This window comes from Tupaia chinensis, unplaced genomic scaffold, assembly GCF_000334495.1.
Source record: "Tupaia chinensis unplaced genomic scaffold, TupChi_1.0 Scaffold000510_1, whole genome shotgun sequence".
Taxonomy (NCBI): Eukaryota; Metazoa; Chordata; class Mammalia; order Scandentia; family Tupaiidae; genus Tupaia; species Tupaia belangeri.
The window spans coordinates 517,798-539,115 of NW_006160023.1; the positions used below are offsets into that span (position 1 = coordinate 517,798).

Consider the following 21,318-nt stretch of genomic DNA (forward strand, 5'->3'; position numbering starts at 1 on the left):
ATGGGCCCTGAGAGGAGAGAGGGACATCTACTAGGGTCAAGAGTACAAAGTGTCACCTTTGCTTTAAAGGCATAAAAGGTGTAGATGCTTAATGATCATCTGATTCATTCGCATCCCTACATTCATGTTTTTGGTCAGAAAGGATAGGATGTATTAACCACTCTTCAGTGTGATTGGTAGTAAAGATTAGGGATAGTTAGGACTAAACTATGTAAGACCTTGTTTCTCTTTGCACTATAGTGGAAAAGAGCCAGGATACTCTTAAAAATTTAACCAACAATAAAATATTTAACAGTTTAAGACAAATACTGGGTTGTTGGAAGTCATGACAGATTTTCCTATACGTCATGACTTTTCCGACGACCCAACATGAACAACATTGTGATGATGTAACTCCAGATACACTTCAGGTTCTGGTGGAAAGAGAAGAGGGTAAAACAGGATACATATGAGATATAGCTGGTTGAAGTTGCATCTGTGTTATAAGGGGTGGGTTCTTATCATTGACATTTTGCTAGAGTTGTGCTACTGTAACAAAGTGTCTGAGACTGGGTCATTTATAAAGAACAGAATTTTATTTCTCAGAGTTCTGAAATCTGGGAACTGGAAGAATAAGGCACTACCTGGACTGATGTCTGGTGACATTTGCTCTCTGATTCCACTGTGGCACCTGTTGCTGCATCCTCTGGAGGGGAGTTATGCTGTGTCTTCACATGGAGAAGGATAGAAGGGCAAGAGAGTGTACTCTTCAAACCTAAGGCCTTTTATAAGGGTGCTAATCCCATTTGTGTAAGCAGAGCCTTCATCACTTAATCACCTCCTAGAGGCCACACCTCCTAATACTGTTGCATTAGGGGTTAAGTTTCAACATGAATCTTTCAAAGGATACCACTGTTCAGACCATAGCGTAAGGTAGATACACTCTCTTCTACCCTCCTTTCTGTTATCATCTGGACTTCCAGGTATCGCTATGCCTGAGAAGGGGAAGAAAATTAGTCACTTGTGGGAACCAGCAGTTAGCGTAATGGCTATGTTGCTGGACTCCCACGTAGTCGACCACAGTTCACTTCCCAGACCTGGTGGCTTAAAACTCACGCCAGGCACGTGTGTGTGCATGCCCAAGATCCCGAGAGGAGAATGGAGGAGAAGGGATTGCGGTGTGGCCATACTCCCTGGGGGAGTGATTTCTCGCTTTCTGTCTCTATGTCTCTCTCTGTCTGGCGAGCGCACGCACCCTATAGCAAAAATCTCCCCTCAAACCTAAGGCCTTTTATAAGGGTGCTAATCCCATTTGTGTAAGCAGAGCCTTCATCACTTAATCACCTCCTAGAGGCCACACCTCCTAATACTGTTGCATTAGGGGTTAAGTTTCAACATGAATCTTTCAAAGGATACCACTGTTCAGACCATAGCGTAAGGTAGATACACTCTCTTCTACCCTCCTTTCTGTTATCATCTGGACTTCCAGGTATCGCTATGCCTGAGAAGGGGAAGAAAATTAGCCACTTGTGGGAACCAGCAGTTAGCGTAATGGCTATGTTGCTGGACTCCCACGTAGTCGACCACAGTTCACTTCCCAGACCTGGTGGCTTAAAACTCACGCCAGGCACGTGTGTGTGCATGCCCAAGATCCCGAGAGGAGAATGGAGGAGAAGGGATTGCGGTGTGGCCATACTCCCTGGGGGAGTGATTTCTCGCTTTCTGTCTCTATGTCTCTCTCTGTCTGGCGAGCGCACGCACCCTATAGCAAAAATCTCCCCGCCACAAAAAAAAAGAAAAAGAAAAAAGAAAATTAGCCACTTGTGGCAGGTAATGGGCTTACATAGACTAAGGCAAGGAAATGTGACTCCATTTGTAAAAACTCAAAGCAAAAGAGAATGAAAGCCCAGGAATAAGCACATCGTTGAAACAATACCAGTAATAGAACATAAGTTCCTCAAATAAAGAAGCCAGTGACAAACTGATGTCCAGAGCACCAAGACGAGGAAATGTGACTGGGGCAAGAGAATGTCCCTCTTTTTCGCCCCAAGTTCAACAATTTTCCTCTAAAGTTGTTATGGGGTTCCAGTGGCAATACTGTCTTAGCAGTGAACCCAAATGTCCAGAATCTAAATGTATGAGTGCTTTATTAATCATCTCATTGATGAGAATAGTAATGAAGGCTGATACCTAAATAAAACTATAGATTTACGTTGATATAGTAAAACTGTGGATTTAGTAGTCAAAGTATGGATTAAACTATGTAAAACTATAGATTTAAGCAAAAAAATTGCTTCATCAATGTTATTCACACCAAATGGCAGGATTTTAAGCCTGGTACTCATCACAAGTTGGTTTTCATCAGCAAGGAGATGTCATATTTAACATGTGGGATCTAGGCTATCAGAGCCCACCTCAGTCTGACTCCACGCTACCATCTCACTCAAGTTTTATTCCAAATATTTCATGAAAAGGCTATGAAGAACCAAGACACATGAGCAAAATTTTAGCATGGTTCTGTGATTAAATACTGGTCTTCAAAATTCTTCATCTACTCCTGTGCCAGTCCACCCTGTGTGATTTCATTCAGTGCCTTAGCTTTGAATTTCACATGCATGCTGATAATCTCCAAGTGTGCATTTCTCAATTTGTATATTCAGGCTCTCTACTTGATATTTCTGCTTGGATATCTAATAGCTGTTTCAAATTTTGTGTTATCATAAAACTAAATTTGTACTGTCTCCTCAAACCTTTTCCTTGAGGATTCCCCATCTCCTTAACTAGCACCCCCAACTTTTCAGATGCTTAAACCAAATCTTAGGTGGAGTCCTTGAGTCACCATTTCCCTTATCCCCATATCTAACAAATCCACAAATTCCATTGATTCCATATCTTAAAGATCCCTGAAATCCATCTGTTTCTCTCCTCCTCCTCCTCTGGTCACATCTTACTCCAGGCTACCTTTATCTTCTACCTGCACCACTGCAGTTGTACAAGATCTGAATTCCCTGTTCTATTCTCACCTTCAAATCAATCTGCCTCTACTACATAACAAAAACATAATCGCAGTGGCATAGAATAAGAAGTATGTGTTATTGCATATCTGAAAGATGACTAGAAAGCTCTACTACAGGCCTGGGAGTCTGCTGAGGTGGCTGTGTGCTACTCATGCTTATCTGCCTAGTTCATCACTTGCCACTCCTGACTCAGTTGCTAGGATGTAGTGTGGGCTCAATGAATGGTCTAATTAATGTGCAAATGGGCCGTCCCTGGTGTGCTCTCTGACTCTTCTCCAGCTCCTTCCTTTCCAGGCTAGAAAGCCTGAAGGAAAAGATTGTGTGTCCTCATTGTTTTCAATGACTTGGCTCATGCAACTTGCCTGGCACCATATCAAAGTTGGCATTTATCAAAAACAGTATGGGGTCCTGGCCATCACCCTTGCCATGTGATTCTCTAGATGGCTAGAGTAACTCCAGACTCATGGTTGCTGGGCCCTCAGTGATTCCTCTTATTGCACTAGGACTTGATTCAGCATATATTCTTTTCCTTGGGACTAACTGAATTCTGAGGAAATGGGCAACCGAGGCTCATGTAAACAAAGGCTGATTGGTCTAGTAATTCAATGATGGATAGTCACCCTTAGTTTCCCACCCAATTATTTAAAGCCTCTTTCTTGAGTTTCAATGAAGTCTATTTACTCAAGAAATATTTTTGAGTTCCTATCATATGCCAAATGTTATCAAGATCTTTGAGCATACAGAGTTAGATAATTCAGACATAAGGCCCTCTTTTTACGGAATATACAACTTATTGAGGAAAGGAGGCAAAAGGAAAGATACAGGGTATTTGAGAGGACCTGGTCCTCTGGGTCTTCCAGGTTTAAGCTATTCCTGAAGAATGAAGCAGAGTTGCCTACGTCAATAGTTTACACTAAGGGAATGGAAATAAAACTAGCATTCCAGGCAAAGGAACTTTAAAAGAGAATTTTTGTAGTTAGAACAGAGATGAGATTTTAAAAAAGAGAGAGAGAGAGAAGGGCAGAAGATAAAATTATTGCATCCCTGCTCATTGTGTAGTAAGCATGACTAATTTAACAATATAATATATAATCATTTCCACTTCTATCCAATTGCTCATAATGTTGAAAAGAAGGTAGTAATAAGACAACATTGGAAGCCTTCAAAGAAAGGCACTGTGAACATTCACACTGTTACTAAGCTTACTATTCACTCTGGAACTAAAGCAAAAACATTGTTATAAGCCCCTAGGCAAAACTAGTTTTCCTCAAATCTCTCTCTGCCTTGAAAAATGCCCTCAAGGTCAATATTCAGCCTCACCACAGTGGATCTGGTTGCAGTCAGGCTTGGTGAGCTACAGGTAATTAGGAAGAGAGTGATCTCTCTCTGCTAATCATGTTGTTGCCTCTACCTTGTGTAGCATTCAGAAATTCTTTACTTTTGTCCCCCCTCTAATTAACAGCAATAGTTGCACCTCAGTTCCTTCCTTTTGCAGAGGTGTTCTGCATCCCCTACGTATGTGCAGATTTCAGTAATCACCAGAGGGCTTCCTGGGTCAGTTGTAAGGAGCCAGCCTAATTAACTTAGTTCTGAAGGCCTGAGACTCAAGTAAAATAAGGCTTATTTGGCAAATGAGCTTCAATAGCAAACTCAGTATAGAACTCACAGTCTAATATTTCAGCTTCTGCATCTTGTGGCTCCATGTGCCATCAAACTCCATGATACCATTAGGAGAGCTTAGTTGAGTTCAGCATACTGGTAAAAATTGTGGCTGATCCAGCAGCTTTACCATCTGATAACTGAAAGAATTGGAGCTCAGTATTTCAACCACCTTGATTAACAAGGTTGTTTTTCCTCCATTTTGGACACAACATTTTTAAATTTCAGCTTCATTATTCTGGTAATGAAAACATGGCCACTGGGAGGGAAAAATGTATGTGCTATCTAGTAAGTATTGGAGACCAGACACTTTTGAAAGTAATGAGCTGTGAGTTACATCTGATCTTTTCCTGCTAAAAACATAGCTGGATTCACCCTACAGGTAGTGATAGAGAAGTTCCCATAAAAGAGTATCCCCAAACATTCCAAGATAGGGCCCAGTTAGAATTCAGATAAAGACTAAATACAAGAGTAATGAGTCTAGAACATTTAGTAGAGGAACTTACGGGGTAGGCTGCAGATAGTGTATCCTCACAACAGACAGTGTGAGAAAGAGATGTTCTACCTAGTTATGTCCACAGTAAGAGGTCAGGGTGTGGATTATATGAGAATTTATATGAGAGTTTGACTCAGGGCCAGGGCTAGTTAGTTTGTTTTGTTGTTGTTGTTGTTTTGTTTGTTTGTTTGTTTGTTTTTCAGTGATTATGGCAACAACCTAAATGCCTTTGTCAGTGCCTGGGGATGTTTAAGGCCATGGTTTGGGTTGAAGCCTGAGAAAAACATGTGACAGGCTAGGCCCTGGACAGGACACAGAAAGCAGGGGAACTGGGGGACACTGCAATATCTAGGACTAAGAAGAACTAAGTTGAGTTCAGCATACTGGTAAAAGTTGTGGCTGATCCAAAAGCATTTCCATCTGATAACTGAAAGAATTGGAGCTCAGTATTTAAACGACCCCAATTAACAAGGTTGTTTTTTCCTCCATTTTGGACACAAAATGGAGCTGAATATTTTAACTATGAGCTAAATCTTTGCTTTAAAATATATTGATGTATCTGTGTTTTTCAGGTATCCTCCCTTTGACTAAACAATTTCCGTTATTAATGCTAGATACAGCAACCAATAGGAAAGCATGGGCCTGGGACCACCAGATGACGTAATGGCTATGTCACTGGACTCCCATGTAGCTAACCATGGTTCAAGTCCTGGACCTGGAAGTCTAAACTCACGCCAGGTGCGTGTGCGTGCGTGCCTAAGATCCCAAGAGGAGAATGGAGGAGAAGGGATTGTGGCATGGCCATCCACCCTGGGAATGATTTGTTTTCTGTCTTTCTGTCTCTCTCTGACTTTCTGGCGAGTGCACTATAATAAAAACCTCTCAAAAAAAAATAAAAAAAGGAAAGCATGGGCCTAACACTTAGCATCATCACATCAACTCTTCTACAAACTACACAGTGTCACTCAACCTTCCTTGGTTGGCCTAACGCTTAGCATCATCACATCAACTCTTCTACGAACTACACAGTGTCACTCAACCTTCCTTGGTTTCTCTCTTTTGAGATTATGTTACTTCTTCCAGTCATGCCATTATTGTGATTATTGCACATTGGAGAAACTTGAAGACAAATTTCTTTATAAAACATTTAGATTTACCTCAGAGAATTGAGCCAAAAAATAATGAATACATTATAATGAGTTGTTTAAATTCCATTTAATGGAAATTTTTCTTAATCACGTTACACAATTCTAAAATTTATAGTGGTATGTGTTTATGATCTTGAGCATCACCTACAGTCCAGAGGGTTGAGCTATCAAAGAGGATATTAGCAAGTCAAGCTCTAGGACAGGACTACAGCTGTGATCTAAGGTCATCTCAGCAGGGCAGTGAGACATACAGGTGTGTTCAAGTATGAGTTTGTATAAGAGATGAAGTGAGAAAAATCTCTGTGTATGGATTAGTCTAGTAGATTTACTTTAAAACTAGAAGGGGCATGGGTACCCTAACAGAGACCTCGCGAGGTTACAAAGTGTACACATTCACACAGTAATTAGCTAAAAATCTGGGACAAGGAGCCAGGTTTTCTGAATTCCCATTGCAATTACTCAACACTTCTTGGCTGATTTATGAAAAAAAGTTTTATAAAACAAAGGCCAGCCCCTAACACTTGGCTGATTTATGAAAAAAAAGTTTTATAAAACAAAGGCCAGCCCCATAGGTTAGTAGTTAAGGGAGCCAGATTCCACATGGAATCCACTTGCCACCATGGTTTGGATCCTGGTCCTGGTAGCTAGAAAAACATATGTGCCTGAGGACCCCAAATATTAGCAGGATGGAGAAATGGAGGAGAAGGGATTGTGAACACAAAACCTCATTCTTCTCTCTTTAAATGTGAGCTGAACTTGGTGAATCATTTCTAATGAATGGTAGCAAAAATTCCATGGGCAACCAGGTTCTTAAAAGCAATTCAGCTTCTGCCTTACTCTCGTCTTGTATCATTTGCTATGTGGAAAGCCAGCTCCCAATATCATGAAAATAGTCAAGCAGACCTATGGAGAAGTCTGCATGGTAAATATCTGAGGCCTTTACCTAACACCTAGCAAGCAGTTGAGGCCCCTGACAGACAGCCATGTGAGTGAGCTTGGAAGCAGATACTCCAGTTCTAGTCACACCTTCAGAAGACCACAGCCCTGACTGACATTTTGACCACAAACTTCTGAGAGGTCCCAAGGCAAGACTACCTAGCTTAGTACTCCCAAACTGCTGATCTACAGAAACTCTGAGGTAATAGATACTTGTTCTGGCCTGCTAAGATCTGAGGTAATTTTTAATACAATAATAAATAATATAAAAGCTCATCATGATGCAACCTCTCTCATATAATTCAAAAAATATGTCATGATGTTGTAGAACAGCTTTTCTTCAGCTTTCATTCAATTCACAACACCCAAAAGTTTCACCTTTAGATTTTGGCTATGGGTAAGTTCTCAGGCACAAATTAGGATTTCACCTGAGACAGAAGAAATGTTTTACAAAATTGTTTTAACATGCTATAAACTTCTTTTGAATGTAAGTATTGGCTCTGAAAATCAATGGCTAGCCCTCCCAATGTGTTCCAGTTCTGCTACTTAATCACCTCAGGAAATGAGAGCCTGCCTTAGCTGCCTATAGTTCATCCAAAAAGAATACAATCCTTCGGACTTTACTTCCCACAGAGTTATTTTGGAAATAATCAAGAAAACTTTACTAAGTAGATTCTTCACCTGGATAAATGGTTTCAGAAATGCCCTCGAGTCCATCCATACAGACCTGATTGTTGTGTGGTATGTATTAGATGCAGCAAGAGTTGTGTTCAGAGATAACATGTAACTTCTGTAGACGTTAATTGAGCACACCAGACTGAGTTACCTTTTTACCTCCTCTCAAGGAAGCAAATTGACAGTCCCTCATAGAATTCACAAAGATGTAAAGTCCTTGTGTTCTCTAAGTCACTTGTGAATGAATCAGTATCCAGTGGCAGACTCAGTAGTGTGTTACTTGCCCTCTGAGGGTGTACATGTTGTAAAATAATCTTGACAGTACAAAATCCTGAGCCGAAGAGTAAAAGTCTGTTCTATAAATGGTTCATCTTAATACTTCAGATAAACAGTTCATAATGTAATTTATCAAAGCTCACTTTTCTCTCCATCAGTATCACCATCTAATCTTAAGAACAGATGACAAACTGAAATCCTATTCTCCCAGACTCATCAACTAAAACTAAATTCTGGGGTTGTCCTTTCCCATGAGAAGGAAGTGATCCCTCTGTTTTTAGGTGAAAGTGTGGAAGAAAATGCGAGTGTCGTGGTCAAGCTGCTCATCAGACGCCCAGAGTGCTTTGGCCCAGCCCTGCGGGGTGAAGGAGGAAATGGTCTGTTGGCTGCCATGCAAGGTGCTATTAAGATCTCCGAGAATCCAGCTCTCGACCTGCCTTCTCAGGGATACAAGAGGGAAGTGTAAGTGAATGGAATTGCCTTCCAGGATGCATGCGGTTGGTGAATTCACACATATTGTCAGAATATGGATGAGGGAGGAGGTACACAATAACTTCTGATAGAAAAAGCACAGATATTTTACCATCATGATTAAAACATTTTAACTCACTTCATCAAGTCATGACTGTCTTGACTCTTCCAGTAAGCCTAGTGATCACTATCACCCTCGCCCCCTTCCATTTCCCCAACTCTGCCCAGCCAACTGGCCAATCGCTGTCAGCAAACTTTTTTGGCCCTCAGTGTACCTCCTACAGCATCACCACCAGGGAAGCTGTGTGGAGCCTGGGAGGCCTGGACCAAGGTTACAGTCATTGTCCAACTTCAGCACATTTTGATCAGTGTTCCCAGGTGTGGTGTTTCATCCCATACTTCACTTTTATTGGGTTGTCAGAAAAGTCATGATGCATTTTTACATAAAAAAAAAACATGTCATGACTCTTCCAATGACCAATAAAAATGGGTTGTACCCCTCACTTTCTCTTCTAGAAGTGTGAGGACCAATCAGAAAAATGTTTTTATTTGATTTCTTAGAAGAAGGAAAACCTGGAGAATATGAAAAATCATGGCATTAGTAATCGGTATTTAAAGATTAGGGATATAGTTGGTAGATTAGTCTGGTTGCCTTATTATTTTCCTTCTACCATGTCTTGTGATGATTTCCCTTTCTTTATCATAGCCTCTAATTATCCCTCAGACTCTAGAGAATGAGTTTAACCCAGCAGAGGTAACTCTCCAGCCAGTCGGCTCTTTCCTTTGTCATCAATTCTGGTAGATGATCCGGTAGAACTGGAAAGAACCCAAAACGTGTACTGTCCCAACTTCTTCGCGTAACTTGCAGAAAAGCTGAGGCCCCAGATCATTTAGCCAACAGAGCCAGGAGTTGGACTTAATTTTCCTGACTCCTTGTTCAATGTGCTCTTCGTGTGTTTAGAAAGGAAAAAGGAACATATGTTTGGTAGGAAGTGTGATCTCAATCGACTCATGGTAGTGCTCATGTCTTAAAGTTCATGGGATCCTAAGAATGTCATGGGCAAATATTTGAGTCCGTTGAGCTTAATAAAACCACCTTACAGACTTCTGGAGGGAGAGAGGAAAAGAATGAATGATGCGCAAGAAGGACATAGCCTTTCCATGTAGAGCAGCTCATGTCTGTAACATGGCCGTGCCTGGCAGGCTTCCTCACACCTCCCTGTGTTGACTCTCTCAGCAGCATGGAGGGTGGTGAAGAAGAAGAGGAGATCGTCCATATGGGCAACGCAATTATGTCGTTTTACTCAGCACTTATAGATCTACTGGGCCGCTGCGCTCCTGAAATGCACGTAAGTGATGGAGTGCCCAGGGCGCAACTTTGAGAAGGCTGAGTCAAGAACACTGGAGATTTCATGAATATCATTTCCTTCTCTGTCTCTGGCATTTGTGAACACGCCTTTGTCTGGGTTCCTTTTAGCTAATATCAAAAGCAGTTTTCATCACCAGTGTGTGATTCTGCAGCTTTCTTTTTTTAATAATCTCGTCAAAATTTTAATTTTGTTCTTAGAATTCCTTTCTCATTTTTTAGAAAAGTCATCATAGCCTTTAGACAAAAAGTAGATTATTAACAAATGACAACCTCAATAAAAGGTTAACAGAAAATTCAGTGACTAGATATGTGACATAGAAAGACCACTTCTGCTTGGGCCAAGGAAGGACCTCTGGGCAGATCCTTGTGTTGTATGACTTCTCTGGGGCACTTGTTGGACGTAACCTCTACACGTTGTGTTTCAAACGCCTCCCAAAATTATGTGTCCATGTCCCTCAGCTTGGTCAAGATGTGAACAACTTGATTCTTGATGGTAGCCATCAGTACACTGAGTGTGGACAGTCCTCTTTTTTTCCTGGCCATGGCACTGGGCCCCAGGAAAGCAGATTCTTCCCGTGGTTCATCTTTGATCTGGTAGGGAGACAAACTCAACAGGATGGTTCTGGTGTATGGGACGTCTTCTCAGATTTCCAGTTTTGAACAAAAAGTGTGTTTTTTTCTCCTCCTACTTTTACTTCTGCTGAGGGCAGAGAGAGATTGACCTTATTTCATTTAAGACCTCACAACTTAAGTGAGAAAGGAAATAATTGCTTCTCATATAAAAGAAAGCCTTGGGGGCCAGCAGGTGATGTGGTGGTTGAGGCACTGGACTTCCACATGGCCAACCATAGTTTGAATCCTGGACCTGGAGGCTTACTTTCTCATTCCCCCTTTCTCTTTGTATCTCTGTAGTCAAAATTGAAGAATAATCATAAAATTAAAAATAAATAAATCTTTAAGAAAAAAAGGAAAAAGAAAAAGAAAGTCTTAATTTTGATAAGGCAGGCTGGTCAGAATTCTTAGGATTCTAGTTCCTACTATGTTAAACCAGCCTTACCCACAAAGGCCTGTCTTTCTGTACCTTTTAACAGATAAAGGAAACTCAAAAGGGAACCAAGAAAGCTCTAGGGTATCTATGGTCTGGGTAAAAGAGAGGATCAGGACCCCTCCCCTCACCCCTCAATGTTCATGCTATGGTTCTGACCACCTCTCATCACTTCAGAAAGCAAGTTTCACGGTTTGCTTATTCCCAAGAAGGCAGCATGGAAGCCACCAGAGCCCCATGTGTAAAGGAGTTCCTTCCTTCCTTAGTGCTTCTCTGCTTGAACATCGTACACACACAGACACACACACATGCACACACAAACACACACACACCCCTACATTCTCAGAACCCTTCCTGTGGGCCCCTGCTGTGTGAGTGGTGGGCAAGGAGATGCTGTCCACAGGAGTGGGAGGCAGCCCCCAGGCAGGTGCACAGGGTCTCTCCTACCCTGGAACCACCAAGTATCATCTCCTTCCCTGGGACCACCAAGTGTCATGTCTCAGCTCGCCATCCAGACTACTTCAGGTAGATCTGAGCTCAAGGCCATTCCATTCCCAGCCAGGGACCTGCTGCCCCACTTCAGAGACCACACATGTAGACCACACCTCGACTCTCTGGTTGGTGCATTGGCCTCTGTAGGAACAGGTTATTCACCCCAGGATAATGCTTTTGAGATTCTCAGATTTTCTCTAATCTTGATACCCTTCTTGCCCAGACCCCAGCTTCTTTGAGATTCTCAGATTTTCTCTAATATTCTTGATACCCTTCTTGCCCAGACCCCAGCTTCAGCATTAACCAATAGAAACTTGAAATTCATAAGTCCCACTTGCCGGAATTCTGGAGTCTAACATTGTGGCCACATCATCAACACATCTGTCATGGCCACCAAGAGCTCCTTGTAGTGCAGTCCTACCCAGGAGCCATCATGAGACTGTGCATTTCCTGCGAAGACTTGTTCCCATGACAACATGACCACTTTAATCACAGCGAGGGAAGCAAGTGACCTCTTTAGTCAAAGTTATTCTCCAGGAGCACTTCTTCTGGAAAATTAAGATAAAGTTCCTTTCACTCCCTGTGGCCACAAGTGTCCATAGCAATTGGGAAGCATAGCTGTGTGTACCTCTGCCCTTAGAGAGAACCATTTCACAGACAGTTTAGAAGTGGGGTGAAGCAGGGTATGGGAACTTCATCTGTCTAATCTACTTCCCCAACCTTACATCACAGCTTATCCAGACAGGAAAGGGGGAAGCCATCCGGATCAGATCCATCCTGCGCTCCCTGGTCCCTACAGAGGACTTGGTTGGGATCATCAGCATCCCCCTGAAACTGCCGTCCCTCAACAAAGGTAAAGAAGCAGGCATGAGTGGAATCTGCCTGTGTCCCTGCAGCCTGCTTGCTCAGGGGCAGGACTCTGCTGCCGCCACAGAGTCCCCTGGGCCCTCACTGCAGAGCAGGCTGCCAAGGGCAAATGCCTTTATCCTGTGATGAGTTTTCTTCCCAGGGCTCCAGTCAACTCTCTCTGCTCACCTGTCAAGCCACAGACTTCACCGTCCTCTGGACACTGACCCTCTGACGGAGGCCAATGAAATGGGACAGACGAGTGTTCACCCCACGGCCTGCCTTCTCCTTTGCCCTGCATCTCACAGGCGTCCTTTTGTTACAGTCCTGGACACCTCACAGTTCAATGTGGAAGTTTTCCTCCCAAAGCTGTGTGTGACATTTGACCTCAGTCGGTGTTCACTCTGCAGAACATACTCCCCAGAAGTATTCCACTTGCCCAAGTCACTCCACCTGCTGTCCAGGAGCTGGAGGAATTGAAAAGATAGCATGATTCTGACTAGTGCAGTGTTGTCCAAACTGATGTTCCATGGAACATTTTTGTAGGAGATATTAACAACATATGAATAAGGGACCTGAGGTCTACTAAATCTAGAAAATACTATGGAATATGTCATAGTTTTGTAACTTCGTCAAGCACAGTAAAATTGCAATGTCTCTGAGAAAACTTAGGATAAAAAAAATAGATTTGGGCCAACTCGTGGCACAGTGGTTAAGATAACTGGATCCCACATGGCTGACTACACAGTTCAAGTCCTGGACCTAGTGGTTTGAAAAAATAGGGCATACACATGTGCATACATGCTTAGAATCCCAAAAGGAGAGAGAAATTGAGGAAAGAAAATTGCAGTAATCATCCCCTATAGAATGTGTGTAGGGGATGCTTTTTTCTCTCTTCTTCCCTCCCTCTCTTTCTCTCCTTCTCTCTTGGTCTCCTAGCAAGTGCACATGCCCTCTGGCAATTTAAAATAAATGAATAACTAAAATTTATCTGTAAAAAAAAAAATGGTGTAACAGGTGGCATGGTGATTAAGTTGCTGGACTCCCACATGGCCAGCCACAGTTTGAGTCCCACACCTGGCACCCTGCTTTCTCAGTTTTTCTCTCTTTCTCTCTTTGTGAGTGTACATGCTTTATTGCAAATTTAAAATAATCACAATATAATTAATTCTTTAAAAAAGAAAATATATCTAGGGGTTTTATATATTTAAGGTGTACAATATACTTCAGTATACATAGTGAGAAAATAGATGTTAGGGGACCAGCAGTTAGCATAATGGCTATGTTGCTGAACTCCCATGTAGTCGCCTGCAGTTCCAGTCCTGGACCGACCGGGTGGCTTAAACTCACGCTGGGTGTGTTTGCGTGCATGCCCAAGATCCCGAGAGGAGAATGGAGGAGAAGGGATTGCGGTGTTGTCATCCCCCCGAGGGGTGATTTCTCGCTTTCTGTCTGTCTCTCTCTTTCTGGTGAGTGCATGTGCCCTATAGCAAAAACCTCTCCAAAAAGAAAAAGAAAAAGAAAAAGAAAAGAGGTGTTGGTCTCAGTGTTTTTAATGCATAAATACTTGTTAGCATCCCACGAAAATCAGAACTCGAAGTGTGTGTGAAGTAGTCAGTCTCCAGGGTGCAGATCCAGCACCCCATCCCCTCCTTCTGCTCGGAGCAGAAGCAGCCAGCCGCAGTAGGCTCCTTCCCTACTGCTCTCCCAGGACCCGAAACTGATCTCTGGGCAGAATGAGGGTCTAGGTTTGATGGCACCCAACCTTTCCAGTACAGCATGTAAATGTACTGCGACTACAACTTGAGATTTGGGTGGAAACAAACTGAAGGAGGGAGACTGATTTTTATCCTCCCTCAAAATCCTGTCTTTATTTTCTCAGACAAGAAGTTTCTATTTTGTCATGGATTTTCTGCTTCATCATTGAATCTCTTTATTTAAGTAAGATTAGAATTCCAGGGTCTCACCTAAGTCAGATAATAGCTTTCAAATACAAAGCCAGCCTGTGGTATTGTGCTTAGTGACTGGATCCCACATGGCCAACAGTATAATTTGAGTCCTGGACCCAGAGGCTTGAAAAATATGCCCACTATGCGTGCCTGCCCAAAATCCTGAGAGGAAAATGGAAGAAAAGGGATTGTAATGTAGCCATCCCCCCTTGGGGGTGGGGATTTCTCACTTTCCCTCTCTCTGTCTCCCCACACCCCACCCTCTGTCTCCCCACACCCCCCCCCACCCCCAGCAAGCACACACGCCCTATAGCAAAAAAAAAAAAAAGGCAACAAGATTATTTTCTCTATTTTATTTTGCTGTTTATGATATAATAGCTAGAGACATGACATTAAAGTTAACCTGCTTTCATTAACATTTTCTCTTTCACTTTAAAAAAATTTTTTTTGTTTGTTGCTGTTTTGCCATAGGTTATATGTACTCACAGGAGAGAGAGAAAGGGAAAGTGAGCAATGACAGGGGGATTGCCACTCCACAAGCCCTTCTCCATATTCCTCTTGGGATTTAGGGCTTGCACACAAACATACTTGGCACTTTTTTTAAGCTGCTGGATCCAAGACTCAAATCACAGTCAACCATGTGGGAATCCAGTGCCTTAACCACCACGCTACCTGCCAGCTTCCTCCTTCACTTTCTTATGTCTTCATTTAACAAGCAAAAATATCAAGCCCTGATTGTTAACTTTTGCTCATTTCTGTGGTGTAAATGCTCTCACCATGGCCAATTTCAAGCTTTCCAATATGACGTCACCAGAAACAAAGTTGGGAAGAGAATGCACATAGCCCACCTTATGTCGTATTTTCAACATAAAAATGCAACTGATACAAATAACCTCAAGGGCATAGTTTATAGAAAATAACTCAGAAGTGATGATTTAAGAGTATTTTTAACCCTTTTAAATATAAGTTACCTAATTGTAAATTTTGCTTTTTATGAAGTTTCATGTGTAACAACTGGTTCATAAAATCTCTAAAAATTTTTTTAAAGAATTATTTAATTTTCTTTATTCATTAACTTATTTTAATTTGACCAGAGAGAGAGACGCAGACTGAGAAAGAGAGAGAGAGGGAAAGCAAGCATCAGGTCCAGGACTTGAACTGTGGTCAGCCACGTGGGAGTGTCCAGCACCTTAACCACCATGCCACCTGCTGGTCCCCCAAATCCCTAGAATGTTAACAGCTCTTCCAATCCAATATAAGCTACTTTCTTTTCTTTTTTTTTTTTTCCAAAATACCTGGTACTTACTTAAAAAAAAAGAAATAGAAAAGCTCTGTGTTTTCTGTTGAGACTGTGGAGATAGAGGGAAATGACATTTTCTGTGTTATCTTTCAGATGGGTCAGTCAGCGAGCCAGATATGGCAGCCAACTTCTGCCCTGACCACAAGGCACCCATGGTGCTGTTCTTGGACCGAGTTTATGGCATTAAGGATCAAACTTTTTTGCTCCACTTACTGGAGGTTGGATTTTTACCTGACTTAAGAGCCTCTGCCTCTCTAGATACAGTAAGTTGCTAAAATAAGAGAACGTTTTCCCATCATCATAAAACTGTAACACTGGACTTCATAACAAATAATTTGTCTCATCCCTAATCGCATTTTAGTAGACTGCTTCAAAAGATAAAAAAATAGAAGCAGTAAAAAATGAAAAGCATAATTTATTGGGCCAGAGATTTAATTTATTAATAGGTAAAGGCCAGAGATTTAATGTATTAATAGGTAAACTCAAGTATTCAATCCAGCTCCTTCAACCATAGTGTCTCTGGTTCTCCTTGCTATCATTGTGGGTTGTCCTGAAGAGTGTTTAGCAGCCTCCCTGGCCTCTACCCACTAAAGACAAAGAGAACCTCAATTCCCACCCTGCAACCCTCACCAAAACTAACTCTGGATAACACTAAATATCCCCTGGGGGACAAAATCCCCCTCAGGTAAGAAGCATTGCTCTATTGCTTATGAGAAAGACTGGCTAACAGCAGTATAGGCTGCAGATTCTCTTCCTGCTCTCTCTCCATAGTTGCATATACTGTCAGGAAGGTCTAGAGCCAGGAGCAGGGCAAAGGTCAATACAAGAGGTCAAGAGCAAATATGAGTTTGGAAATCAAGGGTAAGGTAAAGTCTTTCAGTATCAACAGACTTCTAGACAGAAGGCCCCAGAGTAAAAGAGCAAAGCCCAGTCCAAACTGGGCAGAAAAACTACACCAGGACTCCTGGGTTTAAGGAGTGAAGACAAGCTAGATTAGTTTAAGACTAGCCAACATTTCACCAGGTTGGGTGGAATGTTTTTGTAAGTGATAAGGTTTCTCAAAGGCTCTGTTTGGTGTCCAACAGAAATGGAAAGCTAAGCCCTGAAATGAGTGGTCAGCAGCTAGTGCCTTAGTTGGATTCCATTTGAGTGGTTTACCTGGGAATGGAAAACAATGGAGCCCCAATCTGAATAGGAACTCCATCCTCTCTGTGATGTAAAGATGTGAAATGGTACATCTGTAAAGGTGTTAGAGGTATATAATCGTTTCGGATAAATAAAACAATGCTCTTACCACTACTTTTGGGTTTTTCTACAAATCCCATCATTTAAAAAAATACTCTCATAACCTGTAACTCTCTGAGATTCCTGATCAAAACATTTAATATTTTAATAGGTCCAATAAATAGTGAATGCTATTTTAGTATCTGGTGTTCAGTCACATGCTTGTTCCAGTACCATCTACAACACAAAATTTATATTCAGCTCCTCAGCACGCAGGCATTTGTGCATTCCCTTTTGAAAACTTTAAGCCACTGGAATCAAAGCTCTGTCCTTCCACATTTTAACAACTTTGTCTATTAATTATAAATGTGAAAGATGGGCTGTTTCTTCCAGGATAATTACTAAAGCTTCCAGGAACGAACTTTTGATAATTGAATAGGGAGACCCAGTAATGTGTACAATTCAAAGAAAAAAATTGTTTTTCCAATCGTAAGTTACAGAAAATGTGTTGCAGATACAATGGCTGTGATAATCACAGGAAATGATGATAATATGTCTGTGGATCTCAAGGTTGTTTTTGAAGTTCTGCAGTTTTCAAAATGTCAGTTAAGCATGATTTGGCTCTATTTAGTTCCTCTAAGTGGGTCTTCCTTAAATTTGGCCTGTGTCTCTAAATGAACACAAGACAGTTATGAGTGCGATATTTAGTGCCTCTATGTGGGTCTTCCTTAAATTTGGCCTGTGCCTCTAAATGAACACAAGACAGTTATGAGTGCGAATCATGCCAGCATTTGAGGTCCTAGGTTTCTATTCCTTTCACATTTTTTCCCATGTAAAATTAGGTTCCCTGTAGTGAGGTCTACACCCATATCATGTATCAGATTGTCAATTGCCCACAATGCTCATAAATTAACTTGTGTGTGTGTGTGTGTGTGTGTGTGTGTGTGTGTGGTGGGGAGAGTGTTGGAGTTCCACTTTCTCTTGGTTAAAAAAAAAACAAAACTGGAAAATCTTCAAGAGTGCTTGGACTGCAGTCATTTACTAATCATAAAACCACAAGCAGAGAGTACAAGTTCCCATCGGTGAGAGAAGAGAGCTAAAGCCAGGTTGGTGCCGTGGTACCTGCAGCTCCACTTTCAAGCATCAGGATGTGGGGTAAACCGGCCACCAGCTAACCTTAATAAGGGGTCAAAATTCTTCTTTGGGATAATGAATGTTTGCAGAGTCATTTGGAATGAATTGGAATCAGTCCCTCAGCCTTTGCTCTTTGCTACCTTCTGGTTTTCACTTTTTTCTTTTAACTTGATTTTTTGTTTGTTTGTTGGAAATGCAAAAGAAAAACAGATGACAAGGTAGAAAGCTGTTCACTCCATGACTGTGAAACTTGGACACGGAAACTTCCTTGATCTGCTGCAAGGGAGCTCAGTGCGCCGGTATGCTTCGCTATGTTCCCCAGGGGCATTAACTGGTGTCCTTTCCCTTTCCCTAGGTCTCCCTAAGCACCACAGAGGCTGCGCTTGCACTAAATAGGTATATATGTTCTGCCGTGCTCCCACTCCTTACAAGGTGCGCCCCTCTCTTCGCTGGGACAGAGCACTACACCTCTCTCATCGATTCCACGCTGCAGACCATATACAGACTTTCCAAAGGGCGCTCCCTCACCAAAGCACAGAGAGACACCATAGAAGAATGCTTGCTTGCCATCTGCAAGTAAGTACCCCCTCCTGGGTTTCTCATGTCTGAGTGTGCATCTGTGTTAGCTGCAATTTTGTGATCTCAAAACTGGTGGTGCAGTTTGAGGAAGCTTGCAGGCCTTCACCATATGCCAGCCTTCCTCAAACATCGAGGGTGTGTTTTCCCCCTATTTGCCACAGGCTCTTCCTTGAGGCTTGTCTCTCACTAAGGGGATGGAGAGGGTACAGCTCAGTCTTTCCCTTAGAGTTGATAGAGGTTCTCTTAGAGTCTCCTGGAAGGAGACTGTCTTTTAGGCCTCAGATATCAAATGAAGAGCTAAGTTTCAGTTCCCAAGATAGAGCCAAGAACAGCTTTATCTATCCTTTTAATGAGGGGATCTTTACACAGAAGACTAGACTGAAAGAATATGAATCAAAGCTGTCCACTCCAGGTCTCCCAAGACCTGTGGCAAAGAAATCTCCAGTCTTAGTGTGGGGAAGTGGAAGGGGAGGGGGTTGAAGGGCAGTGGTTTTTACCACTGTGGTTGGGCACCAGAGTCAACTGAGGACAAAAGGTGAAGTCACCCCAAGAGCCTGGGGCCTCATGGGCCCACATCAAATCTGGGAGGTTCAAAGGAAAAGGCTCTTTCTATAACAGTCGCAGCAGTGTGGTCCAGGGCTATGATCTATTTTCGGTCAGTGGTCTTCCTCTTCAGCTGCAGGTTAGAATCACCTGGTAAGCTCCCAAGTAAATATTCCCATCCCCAGGACGTACCTCCACTCCCCCTCCCAAATTAAAACCTTTAGGGAAGAGCCCTCTGGCATTGAGCTTTTGAACCACCCAGGTGATTCCAGTATGCAACTAAAATGGAGAATTGTTGCTTTACTTTGTCCTGGAGGGAGGATCCACAAGCTTCCTCTTTAGAGGCCAGAATTAGTCCTGATTCTTAATGAATTAATTAATACCTTATCACACAAGAGATGACTATACATTCAGGGGCCAGGGCTGCCTAAAAAATTGAAAAAATAATTTTATGTAAATATATATGTGTGTGTGTGTGTGTGTGTGTGTGTGTGTATTAAATCAGTCCATTTAGAACATCAACTAAAAGACAATCTCAACAATGAGACACCACTACACAGCTATGAGAATGACCCAGATCTGGGGTCAGCAGGTGGAGTGGACTCCCACATAGCTGACAGCAGTTTGAGTCTTGGGACTAGCAGTTTGCTTTCTCACTTTCCCTTTTATCTCTCTCTGGTCAAATTAAAAAATAAATAATAATAACAAATAAAATTAATTCTTTCAAAAGAAAAAAATTATAAGAATGACCCAAATCCAAAACATTGACAACATCAAATGTTTGGTAAGGATGTAGAGCAACAGGAACTCTCGTTCATTGTTGATGGGAATGTGAAATGGTACAGCCTCTGTAAGAGACAGTTTGATAGTTTCTTACAAAACTAGACAGTTTTACCATACCACATCTTGGCCTACGTTAGCAAATTGTGCTCCTCGATATTTACCCAAATGAGGTGAAAACTTACATTTATACAAAAGCTGTACACAGATATTTATAGCAGCTTTATTCAGCATTGTCAAAATTTGGAAGTAGCCAAGATGCTCTTCTGGAGACAAAAAGATAAACTGTAGTAGGACCAGCAGTTAGCATAAAGGCTATGTCACTGGACTCCCATGTAGTCGACCATGGTTCGCGTCCCAGACCCGGTGGCTTAAAACTCAACGCTGGGCGCATGTGTGTGCCTGACCAAGATCCCGAGAAGAGAATGGAGAAGGGATTGTGGCGTGTCCATCCCCTCTGGGGAGTTATTTCTCATTTTCTGTCTCCCTGTCTCTCTCTGTCTGTCTGGCGAGCACATGCACCCTATAAACCCCTCAAAAAAAAAAAAAGATAAACTGTAGTAAATACCAGACAATGAGACAATGGCATATTATCAGCAGATACACACAAAAGCTATCAAGCCATGAAAAGATGTAAAGGAAACATAAATGCCTATCACTAAATGAAACAAAATAATCTGAAAAGGCTATATACTGTATGATTTTTAACTATTTAACATTGTGGAAAAGGCAAAACTATAGCGATAGTAAATCAGTGGATGGAACCAGTAGTTAGCATAATGGTTATGCTGTTGGACTCCCATGTAGTCAACCACAGTTCAAGTCCCAGACCTGATGGCTTAAACTCACGCCAGGCACATGTGCATGTGTGCCCAAGATCCCGAAAGGAGAATGGAGAAGGGATTGCGGCATGGTCATCCCCCCGGGGGGTTGATTTCTCCCTTTCTGTCTCTCTGTTTCTATCAGTCTTTCTGGTGATCACACACACCCTATAGCAAAAACCTCTCAAAAAAAAAAAAAAGACTAGTGGTTGCCAGAGGTCGGGGGGAAGGAGGGTTGAATAGGTGGAGCACAGATGATTGTTTTAGGGAAGTGAGAACGCTATATGATGCTACAGTAATGGCGATGTGACATTATACATTCATCTAAGCCCATAAAATGGACAGCACCAAGAATAAACCCTGGCATAAACTGTGGACTTTGAGTGACAGTGTTCATCTCTTCTAACACACATGCTACCCTAGTGGAGGCATCGAAAATGGAGGCTATACATGTCTTGGGACAGAGGGTCTATGGGAATTTTCTGTCCTTTCCACTCCATTTTGTCATGAATCTAAAACTGCTCTAAAAATAAAGTATTAAAAATGAAGTTTTGGGACCAGCACTTAGCATAATGGCTA

At 42.1% G+C, this 21,318-nt stretch overlaps 1 protein-coding gene across 1 annotated transcript in view; it reads left to right on the forward strand.

The window, feature by feature from the left end:
- LOC102495495 (ryanodine receptor 3) overlaps nt 1-18,592 on the forward strand; it is a gene marked incomplete at its 3' end in the record, with an annotated part of 299,734 nt that extends 281,142 nt beyond the window's left edge. Inside the window, exons 45-49 of the mRNA XM_006156625.1 lie at nt 8,468-8,648; nt 9,895-10,006; nt 12,296-12,416; nt 15,752-15,921; nt 18,372-18,592. Of these exons, the coding sequence (XP_006156687.1) occupies nt 8,468-8,648; nt 9,895-10,006; nt 12,296-12,416; nt 15,752-15,921; nt 18,372-18,592 (805 nt within the window). The remainder of the gene's footprint in view (nt 1-8,467; nt 8,649-9,894; nt 10,007-12,295; nt 12,417-15,751; nt 15,922-18,371) is intronic.
- Between the last annotated feature and the right edge of the window lie 2,726 nt (nt 18,593-21,318).